The 23,599-nt window shown below is 36.6% G+C and overlaps 1 protein-coding gene across 2 annotated transcripts; it reads right to left on the reverse strand.

Moving 5' to 3' along the window:
* Positions 1-1,677: 1,677 nt before the first annotated feature.
* On the reverse strand, positions 1,678-6,736 carry LOC104233037 (DNA-directed RNA polymerases II, IV and V subunit 11). Of its 2 annotated transcripts, none has more exons than XM_009786345.2 (5): positions 6,547-6,736; positions 6,367-6,456; positions 6,187-6,265; positions 4,192-4,287; positions 1,678-2,024 (listed from the first exon to the last, which is right to left on the reverse strand). In XM_009786345.2, the coding sequence occupies exons 1-5, from the start codon at positions 6,597-6,599 to the stop codon at positions 1,992-1,994; spliced, it is 351 nt and encodes a 116-aa protein (XP_009784647.1). In that variant the 5' UTR covers positions 6,600-6,736; the 3' UTR covers positions 1,678-1,991. The 2 variants fall into 2 exon arrangements, with proteins under 2 accessions (XP_009784647.1, XP_009784648.1); XM_009786346.2 differs by having other exon boundaries at positions 6,367-6,441; positions 6,547-6,684.
* Positions 6,737-23,599: the final 16,863 nt, after the last annotated feature.

The following is a 23,599-nucleotide window of genomic DNA, read 5'->3' on the forward strand; positions in this document are numbered from 1 at the left end:
TTATATTGAAGTATTTTTCCAGATTTTGAACAGTGTTTTCGTTCAGATTTATCTTTACATGAAAAAGGGTAAATTTCGATTACTTTTGAAACTGTAGCTATTTTTAAATGACCACTTGTAAATCTAGCTATTTTTGAATTTCTCCCTTTTGTTTTGGATGAATTTCATGGGTTGTATTTGGGATGCTTAATGGGTCAAAATGGGCTATAAAAAATAATGGGTTAACTTGGGCTCAACCCTTGACCCATGAGCTAAAATGTTTGTAGCCCAACTCATTAATCTCTGGGCAGGTTGGATGGGTTTGGGCTCAAATTGTCACCCCTATATCAGTGGGGGAAGTGCATGGTTAGCCACTAATAACACATGTATTTACTTTTAAGCCACTGTTTAAAATATCTTTATTCTTTAGCCACTGCTTTAATAAACTTTACCTACCCGGACGAAAACATCATCTGCTCATAAAAGTTAAGGACATTTGGTCCTTAACTTTTGAACTTGCAACTCTAAGTTCAGGACTTCAACATGTCATTAACTTTGTCCTTAACTTTTGAACTCGGAACTCGAAGTTCAGGACCACCTGTCCTTAATTTCTGTGCTTGTAACTCTAAGTTAAGGATTACTTGTCCTTAACTTTTGAACTTGTAAGTTTAAGTTCAGGACCTATTGTCCTTAACTTTTGGGCTTCTTTGCCTAAGTTCAGGACCTATTGTCCTTAATTTTTGGGCTTCTTAGCCTAAGTTCATGACCTATTGTCCTTAATTTTTGAGCTTGTTAGTCTAAGTCCAAGACTTCAGGCCCTATTGTCCTTAACTTTTGAATTTGTAACTGTAACTTCAGGCCCTATTGTCCTTAACTTTTGAACTTGTAACTGTAAATTCAGGACCTATTGTCCTTAACTTTCATTTTGAAATTTAGGAAATTTCTGTTTCTTAATTATGATCTCTTGTTTATCTTATTTCTTTTTTTAATTGCTACTAATTAAAACTCTACTTTAGAGTCTGTTCTAGACCAAAGAAAACATAAACTACAGACCAAGTAGCAAACCAGATAGAAAAGCTTGAGATTTCTTAAGAGTGCAGTATCTCTCATTTGGTCGATGTTGAATTGTATAGTCTGTCACCTAGAGAGAGAGAGAGAGAACTGGGTTGGCTGGTGAGATAAGCTCACCTGGTCGATCTCAAAGAGGAGAAAAGGAATAAAGAGCAAGGACTTTTGACACTGAAACGAAGAAGATGTGCTGGGCTAAGGCGGGGTCAAGATATAGAAGAAAGGGTAACACCATCTTTTCATATTAATTTTAATACACCAGTGACTAATTTTGCTCAACATTAAAAATACTGAATAAAAAATAAATACCATTTTAAAAAGTGGCTACCCCACACAATTTTTACTATTTCTGCCCACTTAATCTTGGACTTCATTGAAATAGTTTTTCCTGTTCATGGGGTGACATCAGTCGCTCTCGGTCGAAGTGGTTAAGGAAGCTTTCTAGCACCAGGTCAAGAGTTCAAGACTGATATGGATCTTCTAATGGGGGAGAAAAGTGAGGTATTCTAAAATACCTCCTTTTATTAAATTTTTCCTCTAAAAGTATTTTGTCCTCTATTATATAGGAGTGGCTCAACAGTTGATTGTAGAAAATTGAAACTTCTTTAAAGTTAACAGTTGTTAAAATAATTAAAAACCAAACTAAAATCATATATAGATACAAAAAGTGTGCCAAAGGTGCCGATATCAACTTAGCTGATCACCTATAAGATTTACCAACATGCACAAGTGTTTTTAAACCTAAACTTTTGAGGCATAAAGCAGACCTTCAAAGTACACTTGTCAACATTGCAAAGCCTGGGCTAACCGCCCAAGACAAATTGTAGTAGTTAGTCCAACATACATAAAGACGAAGATTTGACAAGACAAACTCCTAGCCTACACAGAACTAGGAAACTGTACGAAGCACCATTGTTGAGAGCCAAATATCACTGCCGAATGGATTAGTATTCCCTCGAGTGCTTGGCCAACTCGCCCTACAATCAAGAAAATGAACTAAGCATTGTTAGTAGAATGAGCAGAGGAATGTTTCAAGCAAAAATCATTCGCTCATCACCATGTGAAAATGAAAATGCAAAATCTGATGCATGGACAGAACCTGATACAAGCCATTAGAGTGAATCAAAGTTTAAGAGCTGGACATTACTGCCTGTTAGGAAGATTTGTTAGCCCATCTATAAAGCTTCTTCTATGTGAAGAATTCACTATCTAAATAGTAAGTAGGTCAAATATATGTAGGAGTATTTTCCCATAGAATTGACTAGACGGACCAGGGGTTTACAAAAACAAAATGGTGATATGGAAAACAACACAACCAAAAAAAAAAAGAAAAAAAGAAGAGGAAGATAGCATCCGTTGAAAATGGTATCTGATTCTGCAACAATAGAATCAGCTAGAGGTGAATCAGCAACCCCCTCTCCATGACCAAGCTGAGACTGGACCACATCTAAAGATAATTTTTGGCTTGATTTGAAGCTTACCTGGGATTATTTGCCAATGGGATTCCTATTCTAAATAGTGATAACAGGGTCAGGCTCACTCATATTCACTATTTTCACCCTGCTCATGTTTTTTAACAACACAAACAATTCGAGATTAGAGAATCAAAGATAAAAGCCAAAGAACTAATTTCACTCTAGATATCTTTCTACTGATATCCAAACTTCACTAAACAAAGTTTCCACTAATCTTCTCAAATCACATGTCAAGAACCTCGCATAAGGTTGTATCATAGCTTCATAGCCAAGGATACGTCTTAATCTTCTAACTCTAGAAACTCACTGAGTTAGAAGGCTTATTTCCACTAATCTTCTCAAATCACATGTCAAGAACCTCGCATAAGGTTGTATCATAGCTTCATAGCCAAGGATACGTCTTAATCTTCTAACTCTAGAAACTCACCGAGTTAGAAGGCTTACATTAGTATCAGACTAGCCAGTGGCTCTTCCCCTAGCGACAGCTCCCATTCTCTCTCTATTTCGTCCCTCTACTGCAACGAGATTCAACAAGCTCTCTTCGGTCTAAGTCATGGTAGATCTAGAGATAAAATGATTGTTCTGTTCAATCTTACTATTTATATGACTAGATTTTGAAGATTCTAATAGTTCAATGTTTTAGAAAACGCCAACAAAGAGGATTTTTCACCTATCCTCTTTCATCAATTTAACCTTTTCTTATGTTCTGTAATGGAGTCTATAAATGTTGTTTGTCTTTCCCATGACGTCAATGACCAAGGTAAAGCAAGTGATGTGAAAACGACAACCAGTCCATTGTCACCACTTTTAGCTCTCAGTTTCAAAACCTTGGGGCTTCCTCTAGGGGTAATTGAGCAGCTTAAATGACAGGGTAATTGTTCACAAATAAGTGGAGTCCTCCTTCAATAGCATTGGGGAAGGGAGAGAATGGCAACTGGTATTTTCTGTTTGCTCGAGGTTTTATGGATTTTTGGATCATTAGGCAGTAAAAAGGAAGACAATGTTGGCGCACGAAAAGGAGAGGAAAGAGAAAGGATTTCTTTGTGTGTGAGCTGTCCCGTCAATGAATTTTCGGCCAGGAGAACGGTCATAGGACCTAGCTGTCCATTTTGAAAAGTATTAAGGAACTCTAGAAGAATAGGAATCACTTTACATTTTCTCATTTCAGCTTTTGAATTGAGTTTTTAAATCAGTGTCAACTGTCAAGTTCGAGGTGAGAAATTGAACAGCTTCAGTATAAATCTCAAGAAGGTAAAGAAGCTTGAACTCAATTCACTAGATGCTTTTAACACTCCGCATCCACCCCAGCATAGAACCATAATACTTCATACCAAAATAAAGAACACACTACATAAAAGATTTTTAATTGATGCTTCATCTTAAGTACTGAAGAACAGGAACCATAATAATCCAACCCAAAAAAAAAAAATGGAAAGAAGTATTGAAGAAGCATACAATCATTCAAGTAAAAAGTGAATTATTTTCAAAATATTTAAAACTTCCTAATATATTTGAAGTATCTCGATTTGTTCTTATGACAATTGAACATTACTGAACATCTTGAAATCCGAAGTCAAAATGATGTCTGCAATAATGCTAGGAACAGATGATAGTACATAAACAAAGTCTACTTAAAACGAGTTAGACAAAAATTAAAAGATAACTGTACCTCGAACTGATTCTTCAGATGATCAAGTTCCTTATCAAGATCATTTATGGCCTGGTTATATGCCTGCATAGGTGAGGACTGACTTGTTGTTTGAATCTGCAAATCAACAGGTCAAATCCAGAGAGATTAAAGTGCATAAACAAACAAAATTGCAGTAGAACACCATAGTATCCAACAGACAAATTAGAAACACGTTGTAAAGAGATTATATATAAGTTCACAAGAAATACAGTGCAAAGAATCATGCGAGAAGACATGATTGCTTTAGCAGCAACTTTTTCAGGATATACACCCCTGAACAGGGAGAATATTACAAGCCAAATAAAGATTCTATTCTTCCAACATTACTGAGGTAAATACAACCTTGGAATTGTATAAACCAGCAAATCTGAAACATGAGCACATAATGAAGCGCTAATAAATCAAATAAGCGACTAATAAAAACTAAAATAAAATCTACAGATAAAAAATGCAACCAACAGTAAGACTGATAAATAAGTTAACAAAAAGTAAAAAACAGCATATACTGAATTAAAAAGAGGTGGTTAATTATTCAATTAGTAACTGTTCTAATCACCCTATAGCAATAAAATTAGTTGCTAGTCATACATGATTTGGGATAAGTCCGACCTACAAACTTAAGTCTTCTCCTGTCACATGTAATAGATCATTTTTCGCAGTCATCCAAAAAATGAAATAAAGAAAGCACACGCGCGCACAAACACACAAACAAAAGCACAAAGAGACCCACTCAAACTATTCCACTTAAATTTACCTCCTCTTTTGTTAGTTGTTACGGTCATATTCAAGGTGCAATATAGCATAAGGGATGTCTTGAAGCAAGAAAGCTTCGACAGGAAAAATGATTCAAGTATCAGGAGGCAATAATGAAAAATTATTTCACCTTTTTAGTTCTCTTTTTAACTGTCAATAATTTGAGTTTTTTCGCTACTCACTTCTCAGTTTGATATCTAAATTGGTCATTTTTGCAGAGGAATATCGACCAAAGCAATCAACTAGCTGGGAAACCATACACTAGGCACCTGAACTAAGCAAGCACTAAAAACGCAACCATATTACTTTCCTTTTAGGCCCCAAAATTACCCTTCCAATTTAGGAAACTGAATGCATGACACATCTTTCCAATGTTCCCATAGCTTCATTTTTCCACCTCATCAATTCAGCTTCTCAACCAACTCTTACATGTTATTGGAGCAGGCTTTTATCTAATGAAATACTGAATACAAACCTATCTTCCTCGTATTCATCCTTTTTCGCAAATGCTCACCGCATAGGCAGAGCCAGGAATTTATACAAGGGGATCCAAAAATATAACAACTGGGATATGAACCTGTGACCTAAAGCAACTTCTGGACCCCCTTTGCCACTTCACAAGAATTTTTCCTTATGTCAAGGGGATTCGTCAGCTTGTTATAGCCAAAACACTAACTTTTACCTTATTATTTGCACAGTATAATTTTTCAACAAGGGAGACTAAATTGAACCCCCTTTCTTCAAGCTAGCTCCGCCCGGGCATCACAACCATTCTTGCTGTTACTTATACATTTAGAACAGAACTAGCTTAACTCAAGCATCTTGCTATTCCTTTATGAGCAATATAACAAGCTATGACATTTCCTAGTTGCTACGCGCCATTTTTTTAAATTTTCATACTCACAATTATCACATATAATGCTATACACAGTTTGTCTTACTTTTAAAGGCACTGCACTTTTTTCCTTTTTTGTGGATAGCCTAGAAATCCCGAGGGCCAGTGGCATACGATCTGATACTCAATAGATAAAGGGCCCGCCTCTCTCCCCTTCTCTACTTAAATACCATACTTTTGTCTGCGCCCAACCCACATATCACACGTTGTGCTCTTAACACAAGACCAAAGCCCCGGGGCTAAAGCATTGCAATTATAGAGCTAAAAAGCACAATAAACTGAAGAAACAGGCACAAAAGAAGAGAACAATACAGGGTATTACTAACCCTGAGCAAGATTTTGTACTGAAGAGGATGAGGCAACTTATACCCAGCGAATAGTACATTGTCATCCCTATGCAGTTGCCTGTTATTTTTTCAAAAATCATGCAAATATATCAAAAAATATGAAAAATTTAATATACAAAAGAGAGCAAATTTATTCAGTCTAAAAGTTGTGTAATTTACATGCGAAGAATGTTGCCGATAGTGTGTTCCTCTCTTTCAACGGTGAATGTAGCTGCATTTATGATCTTTGTATCTCTGTCGTATGAAACCCTAAATCAAATTAGCAGTGAATTAAAAAAAAAGAAATTAAAAGGGTGTGTGTATGTAATAAAACTATGTATAATCAGATAATAGAGTTACTTCTTAACGCCCTCTGGAACGACGAATCGTTCGTAACGATCCGGAGCATTCATTTTTCTCTCTTCTCCTTTCTTCTTCTTCTTCTTCTTCTTCTTCTTCTTCTTCTTCAACAATTCAATTCAATTCCTGAGAATTCCAGTGAGCGGCTATTTATTGGGCTGGAGTCTCGACTATATTGCCGAACTGACCCAAACCAATATCAAATTGGGCTCATCCAACCCTATGGGTTCTAGGCCTCTAGCCTCCAAGCTGCTTACAAAACATTCCATCTGATTAGGGCTCCTTACCGGGCGGATTAGGCGGTTATTTACTCTTCACAGTTTAGCTTATTGGTTATCGACTTTTAAATATATTAATCCGCTAGCCACCCGATAAGATATCGGACGGATTGGTATCGGTTTAGCTCTTATCGGGCGGTCATCGGGCGATTTATCGGCCTAATTCAATCAAAATAAAATAAAATTTAGTCTCCGTATGTTTAAATAGGTGGTCGATGTACTAAGAGGGACGAAGCAAAAAAGATACCGTGATGGGTAAATCATCTGTCTAGAATCTTATTATGTTTATGCACATTGGCCTTAGTCCATGTGAAAGATTTCCAATTGGCCGTTGTTAAATCAAATGTTCGTCATGCTTAGAATTCTATCATGCCTTAAAACCGAGGCAAAGTTGATGAAACAATGGTGTAATTGGTGTTGTTATTTTGTTTCAGACAGCAAATTCTGTCTTTTGTCACAGTTAGATGACTACTTTTATTGGCTTTCTTTTATTCTAATTCACCTTGATAGAGTACTGGAGGAAGAAAGGTTTTTGATTATTTAATATATATATATATATGGATAAAAATAAATTTTATATGTATGTATATATTCTTAATGGTTTAACGGATTATCCGTTAAGAAAATTGAATAATTCACCCCCAAACCGATAAGCCGTTAATAAAAAAAAATTCAATTTGTTCCTCGTCCGTTAATCCGATACCAATAAGCCATTAAGCTTCGGTTTCGGTTCGGTTTTCGGTTTCGAACACCCCTACATCTGATTGGTTGTTTTATGGAATTTTTTATATACTATATAAACTATTATGACAAGGTGGGTTGCTCAGATGGTAACCACCCTCCACTTCCAACCTGAGGTTGTGAGTTTGAGTCACCCCAAAAGCAAAGTGGGAAGTTCTTGGAGGGAAGGATACCGAATTTCTATTATAAACAGCATCTCTACCCCTTCGGAGTAGAGGTAAGATCTGCATACACACTACCCTCCCCAGACCTCACTAGTGGGATTATACTGAGTTGTTGTTATTATATATTACAAGGCGGGGAGTTGAGTCTATTGGAAATCGGGGTAGGGGTGTTGTTGTATATTACAAACTATTTTACCCTATTTAATAATATTTTGCTAGTTACTAAACTTAACAGATTTTTTTTATATGCTATATTACAAACTATTATGACAAGGTGGGTTGCTCAGATGGTAAGCACCCTCCACTTCCAATCAAGAGGTCGTGAGTTCAAGTCACCCCTAGATCAAAGTGAGGAGTTTTGGGAGGGAAGGATATCGAGTTTCTATTTGAAACAGCCTCAATAGAAACAGTCTATCTACCCTTTCGGGTAGGGCTAAGGTCTGCGTACACACTACCCCTTCCCCTGAGTTGTTGTTGTAGTATATTACAAATTATTTTACCCTATTTAATAATATTTTGCTAGTTACTAAAATTAACAATTTTTTTTTATAAATTATATACATTACCGCGAAAAACTCCTTCCACCTATTTGTTACCTTTTAAATCAACACGCATTAATACTATCTTTGTTTCAAAAAAAGATATGCACAAATCACATAGTACAAATGGGGTCAAAAAGTAATTGAACTAAATAAGTGATTTAGACGCTTAAACAACTTCAATCGTTGTTTAAACAAATGATAAATTTATTTAAACTATTGAGTTGCTTAAATAACTAATTGAGTTGTTTAAGCTACTTCAGTAGAGTTAAATGAGGGATATGGAGCGATAGACACGTATGGTTATTACCAATTAAATACCCTATTTTTAATGGATACTCGATTATTATTAGTTTATATATAATTGATAAATTTGGATATGGAAATTTATTTGTCATGTGACGAAAGAATTGCGAGTTATTTCCAATGTTGTTCCTGTAAAATAAATATCACACATTATTCGACACTGATCGAAAAAAGTTGAAATCACCTCCACTGACAAAAGCGGACGAAATATATCGGAAGCTACATACATCCTTGCTTCCTTTTTCTCTTTACTAGTCCTAGGCACGCACTTATCCAAGAATACCAACAACACAACAATACCAACAACACAATAACAACATTAAAACCAACAAAGTATAAAGTTCAATAGAACTAACACATTAAGCTAACAAAACTAAGTTAACGCTTATTACAAGCCTATTCGAAAACCTATTCTATTGTCTAGTTCAAAGTATATAAAGTACTTAAGGAGTGTTCTTTCAGCATCCTCGTCCAAAAGTTGAATTGTCTCGCCCGACTCATTAGGTGGCTGACTGTATATGTATTCCTCCACGTCAGTTGTGAAGCGACCCTATAAGAAAAATTACATTGAATTAGTATTTCAAAATTTATATAAAAGTAAATCAAAATACTTAATAAAAAGTAAAAAACTTACATGTACAGTCGAGGTTTGGCCCTCGACCCACCTTTCTGGATCAGTCTCTTTCTTCTTCTTTACAATACGAGTCTCATTGAATAGCTCATCTTGCTTTATTGGCATCATAAAGCTGTCTAGTGGCTTTGGTGATTATCCTCGTAGCAATATTACTCGGGATGAACTTGGATACAGAGAATAACTTATAAACTAAAATTCCAATACATAAACTAAAAGTCCAATTCATATCCTAAAAGTCCAATTCATATCCTAAAGGCTCAATTCATATCCTAAAAGTTCAATTCATACACAAAAATTTCAATTCATATCCTAAATGTTCAATTCATATCCTAAAGGTTCAACTCATATCCACAAAAGTTCAACTCATATCCTAAAATTTCAATTTATAAACTAAAATTCCAATACATAAACTAAAAGTCCAATTCTATTCCAATTCATATCCTAAAGGCTCAATTCATATCCTAAAAGTTCAACTCATACACAAAAATTTCAATTCATATCCTAAAGGTTCAATTCATATCCACAAAAGTTCAATTCATATCCTAAAATTTCAATTTATAAACTAAAATTCCAATACATAAACTAAAAGTCCAATTCATATCCTAAAGGTTCAATCCATATCCTAAAGGCTCAATTCATATCCTAAAAGTTCAATTCATACACAAAAATTCAATTCATATCCTAAAGTGTCACGACCCAAAATCTCACCTGTCGAAATGACGCCTATCGTGGTACAAGGCAAACCTCAACTCAACATCTCAACACAATAGAACTTTTAAATAAAGGCGGAAGCAGTTAATATTAAATAAAACCTTTTAGAACATGATATAACTCCAAAAGTACTAAACAATCCATCCCCAAAATCCGGTGTCACTGAGTGTATGAGAATCTAAATGATAACAACATTCGACTGATAAAACACTGTCTGAAAATATAGAACAGTAGAATATGAAAGGAAAGGAGAGTCAAGGTCAGTGAACGCCATGCATCTACCTCAATAGTCTCCTTAGTCTGACTCCTCAATCAGCAACCGCCGTGACTAGAAGTGTCTTGATCTGTACACGAGGTACATGGGGTAACGTGAGTACACCAACTCAGTAAGTAACAGAAATAAATAAGGAACTGAGAAGTAGTGACGAGCTATGCAAATACAATTATCTCAATAACTTTCAAATAAGAGTAGTCATACTTTCAATTTAATAGTTTAAGTCACATCGGTACGTACTCAATAAACCAGATATCAAATTTGACTGAGCATTAAATAATATCTTCCAATAATTTTTAAAACAGTGATATGACATCTGCGATGCAACAATAATGAAGTAAATGTATTTTCTCAGAATAACAGTCACTCTGTCTTCCTGTTCACTCCAACCTCACAATCACGCATTCCTCACATTTACTCATTCCTCCCAGTCACTCAGCACTCGACACTCGGCACTCGACACTCGGCACTCGCACTCGGCACTCACACTCAGTAGGTACATGCGGTCACTGAGGGTGTGTACAAACTCCGGAGGGGATCCTTCAGCCCAAGCGCTATAACAAGCCACCTCGTGGCATAAATCACTCAGGCCCTCGGCCTCACTCAATCATAAATCAGTAACAACATGCTGCGGCGTGGAGCCCGATCCCATAAGTATCCTAAACAAATCAAGCCCTCGGCCTCACTCAGTCATCAATCTCTCCAATCTCTCGGGCTCTCAAAAATCATATAAACAGCCCAAACAGAGGTAATGTCATGCATTAACAATGAATAGAAAGAGACGAAGGCATAATAAGCAAGAAAAGTTATGACTGAGTACAAAACAACAATTAGCAGCTAATTCAGTAAGTACACGACCTCACAGGTCTCAACAGTGACCACATAACGCCTAAACATGATTTCTAACATGAAGTACAGTCAATTTCCATGAAAACAGAGGGAACATGTATTAAACAGTAGGCCAATTAATTCCACAGTCTCGCGGGACGGACCAAGTCATAATCCCTACGGTGCACGCCTACACGCCCGTCACCTAGCATGTGCGTCACCTCCAAAATAGTCATACGACATAATGTCCGGGGTTTCATACCCTCAGGACCAGATTTATAACCGTTACTTACCTCATCCGAGCAAAAATCTTACTCTGAAATGCCTTTGCCTCTCAAATCGACCTCCGAATGCCTCGAATCTAGCCACAATAATTCGATTCAGTTAATAAAAAAATTTAGGAATTAATTCCACATGGAATTCTACATTTTCCATTAAAAATCCGAAATTACACTAAAAATTTGCCCGTGGGGCCCACGTCTCGAAATTCGACGAAAGTTGTGAAATATGAAACCTCATCCAATCCCGAGTCTAACCATACTAAAATTACTAAATTTCGATAATATTTCGACCCTCAAATCCTCAAATCTATCCGATAGGGTTTTCAAACTCTTCCAACTAAATTCACAGATTTAATGCCAAAACTAGTAATAGATTCCGGTAATCTAACAAAAATTTAGTTAAGAACACTTATCCCTTTGTTTTCTCTGAAAATCTCCCGAAAATCGCCAATACCCGAGCTCCAATTTGGTAAAAATGGAAAATGGGAACTTAATATTCTGTCTAGAAAATTTCGGGTACTGTTCACGAAATGTTCATGGGGACTGTTTACGGTGGTACTGTTCATGGGTACTATACATGACTACTGTACATGAATACTGTTCATGTGTACTATACACGGATACTGTTTACGCAGGTGCGGTCACGTTTACACGTGCGAAAAATGCAAAAACTGCCCAGAAAATTTCAACAGCCTTTTTATATCCGTTAACCTTCCGAAATCCACCCGAGGCCCTCGGGACCTCGACAAAATGCATCAACCAGTACTAAACATCATACGAACTTAGTCGAAACCTTAAATCACATCAAATAATGCTAAAACTGCGAATCATACCCAATTCAAGCCTAATGAAACTAGGAACGTCCAACTTCTATATTCGATGCAAAAACCTATCAAATCAAATCCGATTGACTTCAAATTTTGCACACAAGTCATAAATGACATAACGAAGCTATGAAAATTTTCAGAACTGGATTCCAACCCTGATATCAAAAAATCAACTCTCGGTCAAACTTTTCCAAAAATCTTCTATTTTCCAACTTTCGCCAAAATGCGCCGAATTGTCCTACAGACTTCCAAATCCAAATCCGAACATGTGCCTAAGTCTAAAATCACCATACAAAACTATTGGAATCATCAAAATTCCATTCCGGGTTCTTTTTCTCAAAAGTCAAATCTCCGGTCAAACTTAAGAAATTTTTAGCCTTAGATTTCTAGATTGCGTTAAATGGCGATAATTTGATCTAGGGACCTCCGAATTTGATTTCGGGCATATGACCAAGTCCCAAATCACGATACGGAACTACCGGAATGGTCAAAACTTGTATCCGGGTTCGTTTGCTCAAAATGTTGACCGAAGTCAACTCAGTTGAGTTTTAAAGCTCTAATTCACAATTTTATCCATTTTTCACATAAAAAAACATTCGGAAAATTATACGGATTGCGCACGCAAGTCGAGGAATTATTGATACCGCTTTTAAAGGTCTTAAAATACCGAGATGATTATTAAATTTAAAGATAAAATTTTGGGTCATCACATTCTCCACCTCTAAAACAAACGTTCGTCCTCGAGTGTACTAAGAATTATTCTCAAGTTACCAAATTGATGATTTTACTTTTACACAAATATTCGTTGTTGACCCCACATTACCGCATTCGACATAAGTCCGACAACACCATTTCAATTGAGATTATTTCCTTTATCCATATTTGTAAACTTTAAGACCAAATTTCTTACACTCCAATCATTTTCAGAAAGGTCCGATTTTCGCTTCAACACACGATATTAGTGTCGACTGGCTATATCGTGTGGACATGTTGTTAGGAGTTCTTTTGGTGTTACTCTGGAAGGTGGATATGCCCAATTACAGGAGAGACTCTGCCGAAATTTCTGAAAAATTTGGGAGTTACAAAAATATTTTGGTGCAACCTTGACTTCCACACTAAGCAAACCTTCTGTAAATGTAAAGTTGTCTTTTTTTTTTCTAACTCCTTTGAAACTGAAGTATTGGATTATTAAGGGGGCAGATATACTGCAAGTCCTAACCTTATCCCCTACATGTCTCAGGCCTTAAATATGTGTAGTAATTGGGGAGCCTTTCAATTACATATATATATATATATATATATATATATATATATATATATATATATATATATATATTTCAGGTCAAGATTGATATAACATATGACCATTCGATCCATTCATTGATAGTAGACATCCCTATTTGGCATGAAGTCATAGATCACAACGTCCAATAATCCACAATGTTGACTTTTGTAACTCATATAAATCAACCAAGCGCCAAGGTCCGTTGCACCCCTACATGATTCACTGGGTGATATTCTCAATGCGTCCTCATCTTCAGACAGAACCATAACGGGTCTTATAAATACGTAATCTTTCCACCACCTCTTGGCGGAACCCGTCATCTGAAACACAGCAAACTCAACCCCCATTGCTTTCAACTATTCCCATGTTCTACGATACTTCATAGAGTGGTTGAGAAAATCATGTGGGCCCTAAGAAGGTGTACCATTGAAATGGACTGGAAATAGCTTGGTGAACTTGTCCAATCTTAGCAAAGCCTCAAAAGACAAGGCAGGCCTCTCATCGGCCAGTGCCACAATAACTGGTTGAGTTGCCGCAACTAGATGAGATTAAGCTAAATCCTTCATAAGCTCATGCAACACAACTCATCTAGTTCTTTAAACCATTTACAAATCTCGCATTCGCCCCCGTAACAATCAATCTAACTCTCATACGCGATCCAAACTCAAACTGCGACACGTACATTTCACTGGTAAAAGAGGACTTCCAACCAACAACATAAGGATCACACAAACTTCAGAACATCCCGCAGGAGATAATCCACTTGCTTAGCCTCAAACTGGTATCTCTCTATATTCTTCAATATTCATAACTATTACACAATCACTTAACCTCCCTCTGAGTCTGAACTCGTAACACAACATGAAGATTTACTCCGCTCCACAACTAAACTACACGAGAGGTCCCTCAATACACCCATAGCTCGAGGCCATATGCCAACTCAAGACAGAAGTCAAACACCTAATAATCCTTGCTACATCCTCAGCAAACTCTTCCTGTCACATTTGAACAATTTGAACACATCTCGCAATCAAATCATACTTACCCCCTAGTCATCCAGTCACAAATCCCACCAGTAAGGACACAAATGGACATATAAGTCCAAAATGCACGTGCTCACACAATCGAAATCTCAGTACTCAAGCCATAGACAAAACCTAGCCTCAAGTCCTCCAGAATGGCCCAACATCATACACAGAAATCACATCTCGCACCTCATCCAGGGAATCGCAAGCTGTCGATGCACAACAGATACCGAGCGCTCATGTGTGAACACGAATGCATGGAAGGAATTCAAGGAATTATGCTTCAAGTTTAATCAATGTCACACGATAAGAATTCAAGAATGTGGAATTTCCTAAAGGGTTCTGCAGCCTCTCGAAGATAAGTACAGACGTCTCCGTATCGATCCGCAAGACTCTACTAAACCTGCTCATGACTTGTGAGACCTATGTAACCTAGTGCTCTGATACCAACTTTTCACGACCTAAAATCTCACCCATCGTAATGGCGCCTATCGTGGTACAAGTCAAGCCTCAACTCAACATCTCAACACAGTAGAACTTTTAAATAAAGGTGGAAGTAGTTAATATTAAATAAAACCTTTTAGAACATAATATAACTCCAAAAGTACTAAACAATCTATCCCCAAAACCCGATGTCACTGAGTGCATGAAAATCTAAATGATAACAACAACTGACTGATAAAACACTGTCTGAAAATATAGAACAGTAGAATATGAAAGGAAAGGAGAGTCAAGGTCAGTAAACGCCATGCAGCTACCTCAATAGTCTCCTGAGTCTGACTCCTCAATCAGCAACTGCCGCGACCAGAAGTGTCTAGATCTGTACACAAGGTAGAGGGGGTAACGTGAGTACACCAACTCAGTAAGTAATAGAAATAAATAAGGAATTGAGAAGTAGTGATGAGCTATGAAAATATAGTTATCTCAATAACTTTCAAATAAGAGTAGTCATACTTTCAATTTAACAATTTAAGTCTCATTGGTACGTACTCAATAAACCAGATATCAAATTTGACTGAGCAGTAAATAATATCTTCCAATAATTTTCAAAACAGTGATATGACATCTACGATGCAACAATAATGAAGTAAATGTATTTTCTCAGAATAACAGTCACTTTGTCCTCCCATTCACTCAAACCTCACAATCACTCATTCCTTACATTCACTCATTCCTCTCAATCGCTCAACACTCGACACTCGGCACTCACACTCAGTAGGTACCTACGCTCACTAGGGGTGTGTACAGACTCCGGAAGGGATCCTTCAGCCCAAGCGCTATAACAAACCACCTCATGGCATAAATCACTCAGACCCTCGGCCTCACTCAATCATAAATCAGTAACAACATGTTGCGGAATGCAGCCCGATCCCATAAATATCCTAAACAAATCAGGTCATCGACCTCACTCAGTCATCAATCTCTCTAGTCTCTCGGGCTCTCAAAAATCATATAAACAGCCCAAACAAAGGTAATGTCATGTATCAACAATGAACAGCAAGAGACGGAGGCATAATAAGCAAGAAAAGCTATGACTGAGTACAAAACAACAATTAGCAGCTAATTTAGTAAGTACACGACCTCCCAGGTCTTAACAGTGATCACATAAGGCCTAAACATGATTTTTAACATTAAGTACAACCAATTTCCATGAAAACAGAGGGAACATGTATTAAACAGTAGGCCAATTAATTCTACAGTCTCGCGGGACGGACCAAGTCACAATCCCTATGGTGCACGCCCACACGCCCGTCACCTAGCATGTGTGTCACCTCCAAAATAGTCATACGAGACAATGTCCGGGGTTTCATACCCTCAGGACCAGATTTATAACCGTTACTTACCTCAATCCGAGCAAAAATCCTACTTCGAAATGCCTTTGCCTCTCAAATCGACCTCCGAATGCCTCGAATCTAGCCACAATAATTCGATTCAGTCAATAAAAAATATAGGAATTAATTCCACATGGAATTCTACATTTTCCATTAAAAATCCGAAATTGCACTAAAAATTTGCCTGCGGGGCCCACGTCTCGGAATTTGACGAAAGTTGCGAAATATGAAACCTCATTAAACCCCGAGTCTAACCATACCAAAATTACTAAATTTCGATAATATTTCGACCCTCAAATTCTCAAATCTATCCGAGAGGGTTTTCAAACTCTTCCAACTAAATTCACAGATTTAATGCCAAAACTAGTAATAGATTCAGATAATCTAATCAAAATAAAGTTAAAACACTTACCCCTTTATTTTCTCTAAAAATCTCCAGAAAATTGCCTCTCCCCAAGCTCCAATTTGATAAAAATAAAAAATGTCCCATTTTCAGAACTTAACATTCTGTCTAGAAAATTTCGGGTACTGTTCATGGGGTATTGTTCACGGACTGTTCACGGTACTGTTCACGGGTACTGTTCATGGCTACTATACACGAATATTGTTCATGTGTACTGTACACGGATACTATTCACGCAGGTGCGGTCACTGTTCACACGTGCGAAAAATGCAAAAACTGCCCAGAAAATTTCAGCAGCCTTTTTATATCCGTTAACCTTCCGAAATCCACCCGAGGCCCTCGGGACCTCGACAAAGTGCATCAACCAGTCCTAAAACATCATACGAACTTAGTCGAAACCTCAAATCACATAAAATAACGCTAAAACCGCAAATCACACCCCAATTCAAGAATGAAACTAGGAACGTCAAATTTCTATATTCGATGCCAAAAACTATCAAATCAAATCCGATTGACTTCAAATTTTGCACACAAGTCATAAATGACATAACGAAGTTATGAAAACTTTCAGAACTAGATTCCAACCCCGATATCAAAAAGTCAACTCTCGGTCAAACTTTTCCAAAAATCTTCTATTTTCCAACTTTCGCCAAAATGCGCCGAATTGTTCTACGGACTTCCAAATCCAAATCCGAACATGTGCATAAGTCCAAAATCACCATACGAAACTATTGGAATCATCACAATTCCATTTTGTGGTCTTTTTCTCAAAAGTCAAATCTCTGGTCAAACTTAAGAAATCTTTAGCCTTAGATTTCTAGATTCCGTTAAATGGCGATAATTTGATCTAAGGACCTCCGAGTTCGATTTCGGGCATATGACCAAGTCCCAAATCACGATACGGAACTACTGGAATGGTCAAAACTTTTATCCGAGTTCATTTGCTCAAAATGTTGACCCAAGTCAACTCAATTGAGTTTTAAAGTTCTAGTTCACAATTTAATCCATTTTTCACATAAAAACCTTTCAGAAAAATTATACGTAATGTACACGCAAGTAGAGGAATTATTGATAGCACTTTTCAAAATCTTAATATACTGAGATGATTATTTAATTTAAAGATGATATTTTTGGGTCATCACATAAAAGTTCAATTCATATCCTAAAGGTTCAACTCATATCCACAAAGGTTCAATTCATATCCTAAAATTTTAATTTATAAACTAAAATTCTAATACATAAACCAAAAGTCCAATTCATATCCTAAAAGTCTAATTCATATCCTAAAGGCTCAATTCATACACAAAAATTTTAATTCATATCCTAAAGGTTCAATTCATATCCTAAAATTTCAATTCATATCCTAAAATTTCAATTTATAAACTAAAATTCCAATACATAAACTAAAAGTCCAATTCATATCCTAAAAGTTCAATTCATATCCTAAAGGTTCAATTCATATCCTAAAATTTCAATTCATATCCACAAAAGTTCAATTCATATCCTAAAATTTCAATTTATAAACTAAAATTCCAATACATAAACTAAAAGTCCAATTCATATCCTAAAAGTCCAATTCATATCCTAAAGGCTCAATTCATATCCTAAAAGTTCAATTCATACACAAAAATTTCAATTCATATCCACAAAAGTTCAATTCATATTCTAAAATTTTAATTTATAAACTAAAATTCCAATACATAAACTAAAAGTCCAATTCATATTCTAAAGGTTCAATTCATATCCTAAAAGTTCAATTCATACACAAAAATTTCAATTTATATCCTAAAATTTCAATTCATATCCACAAAAGTTCAATTCATATCCTAAAATTTCAATTTATAAACTAAAATACCAATTCATATCCTAAAGATTCAATTCATATCCTAAAGGCTCAATTCATATCCTAAAAGTTCAATTCATACACAAAAATTTCAATTCATATCCTAAATGTTCAATTCATATCCTAAAATTTCAATTCATATCCTAAACTCTAGATTCTAACTAAACTATCAAGACAATACAAAGTATAATTCAAATCTAACTAAACTAAATTCAACACTAATTAAACTAATTAGTTAATAAAATTAATTAACAAAGCTAATTAAAACATGACCTAAACCCTAATCCTCAATAAAATACAATGTTCAAAGAATTTAAACACTAATTCATATCCTTAAACTACAATATTGAAATAATTAAAACAAAAACTAGAAATAACAAATATTCAAGGTTATAATTCAAACCTAAGTTTTTTTTAGGTGGAGAAGGAGATAAAGGGGCAGCGACAGCGGTGGTAGTGGTGGCAGCGGCGACTCCGGTGGTCACAACGGTGGTGCGGGGTGGGGGGATTGATTTGTGTGAGGGAAATAGAGAAGAGGAGGGGAATGTGTTGAGAGAGAGTTGGGAAATTTTTGGGGAAGAAAAAAAGAGAATGGGAGGAGGAAACCCGTTTTTGAGCCTGGATTTATAAAAAGCGACCAACGTTGGTCGCTATTTTTGGTAGCTAATTAAGTTTTGACTGTTTGACCAAAATAGCGACCAATATTGGTCGCTATTTTTTGACTGTTTGACCAAAATAGTGACCAACGTTGGTCACTATTTCTAAAAAAAAAGATTAAATAACTTTTTTTTTCTATTTTGGTTTTTAAATATTATAAGCTATAAAAAAATCTTATTAGCTATAAATATTTATTTTATTTAACTACAATTATTATAAATAATTAAAAACTATAAGTATAATCTTTAAAAAAAATTATATTAACTAGGTAACTACTTTTAATAGATTATAATAGCTATGTAAAGGAATTTTTTAAGTTATATTTAAGTATATGAGTAATTTCATACACACGCATAAACTATATTGTAATTGATGATCAATCTTATACATTGCTGCGTACGAATAATTAATGAATTGATAAACCAATATAATATTATTCTATTAATTGTTATAATAGTATTTATTATTTGTATTATAACAGAGTTAATAAATTACATTTATTCATCACTAGGTTATAAGTCGATGAATCAATTATAACAGATTAATTGATATAAGTCGAGATGTTTTGTTTTTAATATTCAACGATACATCTGAATAGGTTATAAGTCGATGAATCAATTTACTATTTAAGCAATCCCTAAAAGAACCCGACCCTGTATTCCTAGCGCTTTATATATATATACACACACAGAGAGACACTGTCGATGAATCAATTATAACAGATTAATTGATATAAGTCGAGATGTTTTGTTTTTAATATTCAACGATGCATCTGAGTAGGTTATACGTCGATGAATCAATTTACTATCTAAGCATCCCTAAAAGAATTCGACCCTGTGTTCCTAGCGCTTCATATATATATATATATATATATATATATATATATATATATATATATATATATGAGAGAGAGAGAGAGAGAGAGATAGAGAGAGAGAGAGAGAGAGTTCACTGTAATACTATAACATATATATAACTTGTTATAGTATATGTTAGTGTGTGTATATGTAATGACCCGATCGACCGTTTTGAGATTTTGCACTTTAATCGCCAGTTCTCGGGCATGACTTGCCCCCCTTGATATTATGACTGATGTAAATCGTTGGTTTTGGTTTTCACGGAAATTGGAATGAAATTGAAAGAACAGTTCTCAGTTGTAGCTTAAAAATTTGAAGGTTTGACCATGATTTGACTTATCTGTATATGAGCTCGGATCGGAATTTTTATGATTTGGTTTGCTCCGTTGGGTGATTTATGACTTAGGTATGTGATCGGATTTGGTTTTGGAGGTCAAGAGTAGAATTAGACTTGAATTGGCGAAGTTGAGATTTTGGCGATTTCCGGTTGGTAGATGAGATTTTGGTCCGGGGGTCGGAATGGAATTCCGAGAGTTGTAGTAGCTTCGTTGTGTCATTTGGGATGTGTGTGCAAAATTTCAGGTCATTTGGACGTGGTTTGGTTTGGTTTTTGATCAAAAGTGTGTTTCGGAAGTTTTTTTTAAAAAACTTAGGCTTGAATTCGATGTGATTTGGTAGATTTGATGATGTTTGAGGTGTTTTGATGATTGGAACAAGTTTGAATAAGGTATTGGGTTATGTTTGTACTTTTAGTTGAGGTCCCGGGGGCCTCGGGGTGATTTTCGGGTGGTTATCAGAGAATTTGGAAATTTGTTGTAGCTTCAGATTTGCTGCTTCTGTTATTTCCGCATCTATGGGTTGTGGACCGCAGATGCGGCCCTGTGCGGGTGATTAGTCGCAGAAGCGAAAATGTGCCTGCTAGGCAGAGACCGCAAAAGTGGTTAGGCGGGCCGCATCTGCGATGTCACAGATGCGGGGATTTGATCGCACATGTGATTTTTGGTTAGTTGAGTGATTTCCGCAGATGCGGAGAAATTACCGCAAAAGCGGTACCGCAAGAGCGGTGGTGAGGTCGCAGATGCGAAAACCCCTAGCCAGAATGTTTTAAGTTATTTCATCCGCGATTTTTGGGTCATTTTTCCATAGTTGGTCTTTTTGAAGGAAATCGAGGAGGGATTCAAGGAGAAGCGTTTGGAGGTAAGATTTTCGAACCTAAAACTCGAATCTATTGTGAAATCCACCTAGAAATTATGGAACTAAGCTAAAAATGGAAGAACTAGGGCTTGAGATTTTGAAACTTTTGAATTGGAATTTGAAGGACCATTTGAGGTCGGATTTGAGAACTTTTGATATGTATGAACTCGTGGAGGGATAAGGAACCCGTTGATGTAAAAAATTTTGAGTTTCGAGAAGTGGGTCCAAGGCTCGGGTTTTGCTAATTTCGGGATTTTTGATACTTTTCTATTCTTTTCGCTTGGGCTTTGCTCCCTTAGCATATTGTGATGTATTTGTTCTGATTTTGGATAGATTCGACGCGCGTGGAGACCAATTTGAGGGACAAAGGCATCGCAAGCTAGAGATTTTGCCAGTTCGAGGTGAGTAATGATTGTAAATGATACTCTGAGGGTTTGAAACCCCGGATTACACATCGTAGTGCTATATTGAGGTGAGACACATGCTTGACGACGAGCGTAGGGTCATGTATTATTGGGGATTGCGACTTGGTCCATCCCAATTGATGATTTTACCACGTATTTAACTGGAAACTAATTGTTATCATCATTATCTGTGCTGAATGCCATATTTGGGACTAGTGTTAGCTATTTGAACCCTTCGGGGATTTGTTGTTGATATTTCCTCACTGTTTTGATTTTACAGTTGAACTCAGTCATGTTATTATCCACTGTTTTCAAAACTCAGCCAAGTTTATTTTGCTTTAACACTAGAAATGATATTTCGAACAACATTTTGGGCTGAGCATCATGTTTTACCGTTGCCCGAGTGGCTTATATCATTTTTTTGACTGAGTAAGGCCGAGGGCCTGTATTGTGAGGATACTTTTGGATTGGGCTGCATGCGGCAGCACTGAGATACTGATTTGATTATGAGGCCGAGGGCCTGAGATATGTACACCACGAGGTTGCTTATTGATTAATATGAGGCCGAGGGCCTAGATTTGCTTCCACGAGATGGCTTGATATTGCTCTTGGGCCGTAAGGGGCCTCTCCCGGTGTCTGCACACCCCAGTGAGCACCGTCGACGAGATATATGAATCGGGCTGTACGCCACAGTGATATATGGATCGGGCTGCACGTCGCAGCGGTGGTGGTACTGTTCTATATGTTTACTTTATTTCATTTGTCTGTCATTATATGTTGTTTGTGCTACTTCATGTGATATCTACCTGATTGCCTGGCATTATCCGTTAATTGAGTGTTATGCCCGAGGGGCGGACTTCTATGCTTATCTGCACTATTTGTTTGCATTCATTTGCGCAACCGTTGAAAAACTCATCTTCAAAAGAGGTTTAAACTGAGGTAAGATGTTTTTCTAAAGATTTCACAGCTTCACTACTTTTCTCAAAGGGTTTTAAATTGCTCTATACAACATGATGGCTTATTTTACGTGATTTCTTACTGCTCAGTTATTATTTACCTTTATTACTCACTAAGTTGGAGTACTCACTTTACTCCCTGCACCTCGTGTGCAGATGCAGGTATTTGTTCACCCGGTAGCGGGTTTTGAGCTGGTCGGAGGCTAAGTTATCGGAGTTTAGTGAGGTGACTACCAACGTTCGCAGCACCGCATTTCTTCCTTTTGTTTATCAGTCCTATTTTATATGTTTCAGGCCTTGCAGTTGTATTTATACTCTAATAGATGCTCGTGACTTGTGACACTCCCGTTTGGGCTGTGTTTGGGTTATATTCCACACTTAATAAAGAAATCTTTTGTTTAGATTGTGGTTATTTAATTATGCTAAAACTGTTTATTAATATTAATTATTCTGAAAAGGCGAAATGGGTTGGTTGGCTGGCCTTGTCTTCACGAGAGGCGCCATCACGACGGATCGGGGTTTGGGTCGTGACAAGTTGGTATAAGAGCTTAGGTTACATAGGTCTCATGAGTCATGAGAAGGTTTATTAGAGTCTCGCGGATCAGTACGGAGACGTCTATATTTATCCTCGAGAGGCTGCAGAACCTTTAGGAAAACTTCACATTCTTGAATTCGTATCGTGCGTCCTTGATTCAGCTTGAAAAATAACTCTTGCAATTCCTTCCACGTGTTCGCATGCGCGCATGAGCGCTCAGTATCAGATGTGCCTTGATGGCTTGTGATTTCCTGATCGAGGGGCGAGATGCGATCTCTGTGAGTTGATGTTGGGCTAGTCTGGAGGACTTGAGGCCGGATCTTTGCCTATGGCTTGAGCACCGAGGTGCTAATTGTGTGAGCAAGTGTTTTTAAATATATATGTTTGGTAGTGTCCCTATTAGTGGGAGCAACGGTTGGATAACTATGTGATGCGTATGTTAGTACTGCAAGATGTATCTATACGACTTGGAAGTGACA

This window comes from Nicotiana sylvestris, chromosome 11 (assembly GCF_000393655.2).
Source record: "Nicotiana sylvestris chromosome 11, ASM39365v2, whole genome shotgun sequence".
Lineage (NCBI taxonomy): Eukaryota > Viridiplantae > Streptophyta > Magnoliopsida > Solanales > Solanaceae > Nicotiana > Nicotiana sylvestris.

What these genes read in the sequence shown, in the direction of transcription:
- LOC104233037 (XM_009786345.2), bottom strand. Translation starts at nt 6,599, where the DNA reads ATGAATGCTCCGGATCGTTACGAACGATTCGTCGTTCCAGAGGGCGTT. An exon ending in GTTCCAGAGGGCGTTAAGAA is followed by an intron (nt 6,457 to 6,546) that starts GTAACTCTATTA and finishes AATTTGATTTAG; the next exon opens with GGTTTCATACGACAGAGATA. An exon ending in ATCTGAAGAATCAGTTCGAG is followed by an intron (nt 2,025 to 4,191) that starts GTACAGTTATCT and finishes TCTTGATTGTAG; the next exon opens with GGCGAGTTGGCCAAGCACTC.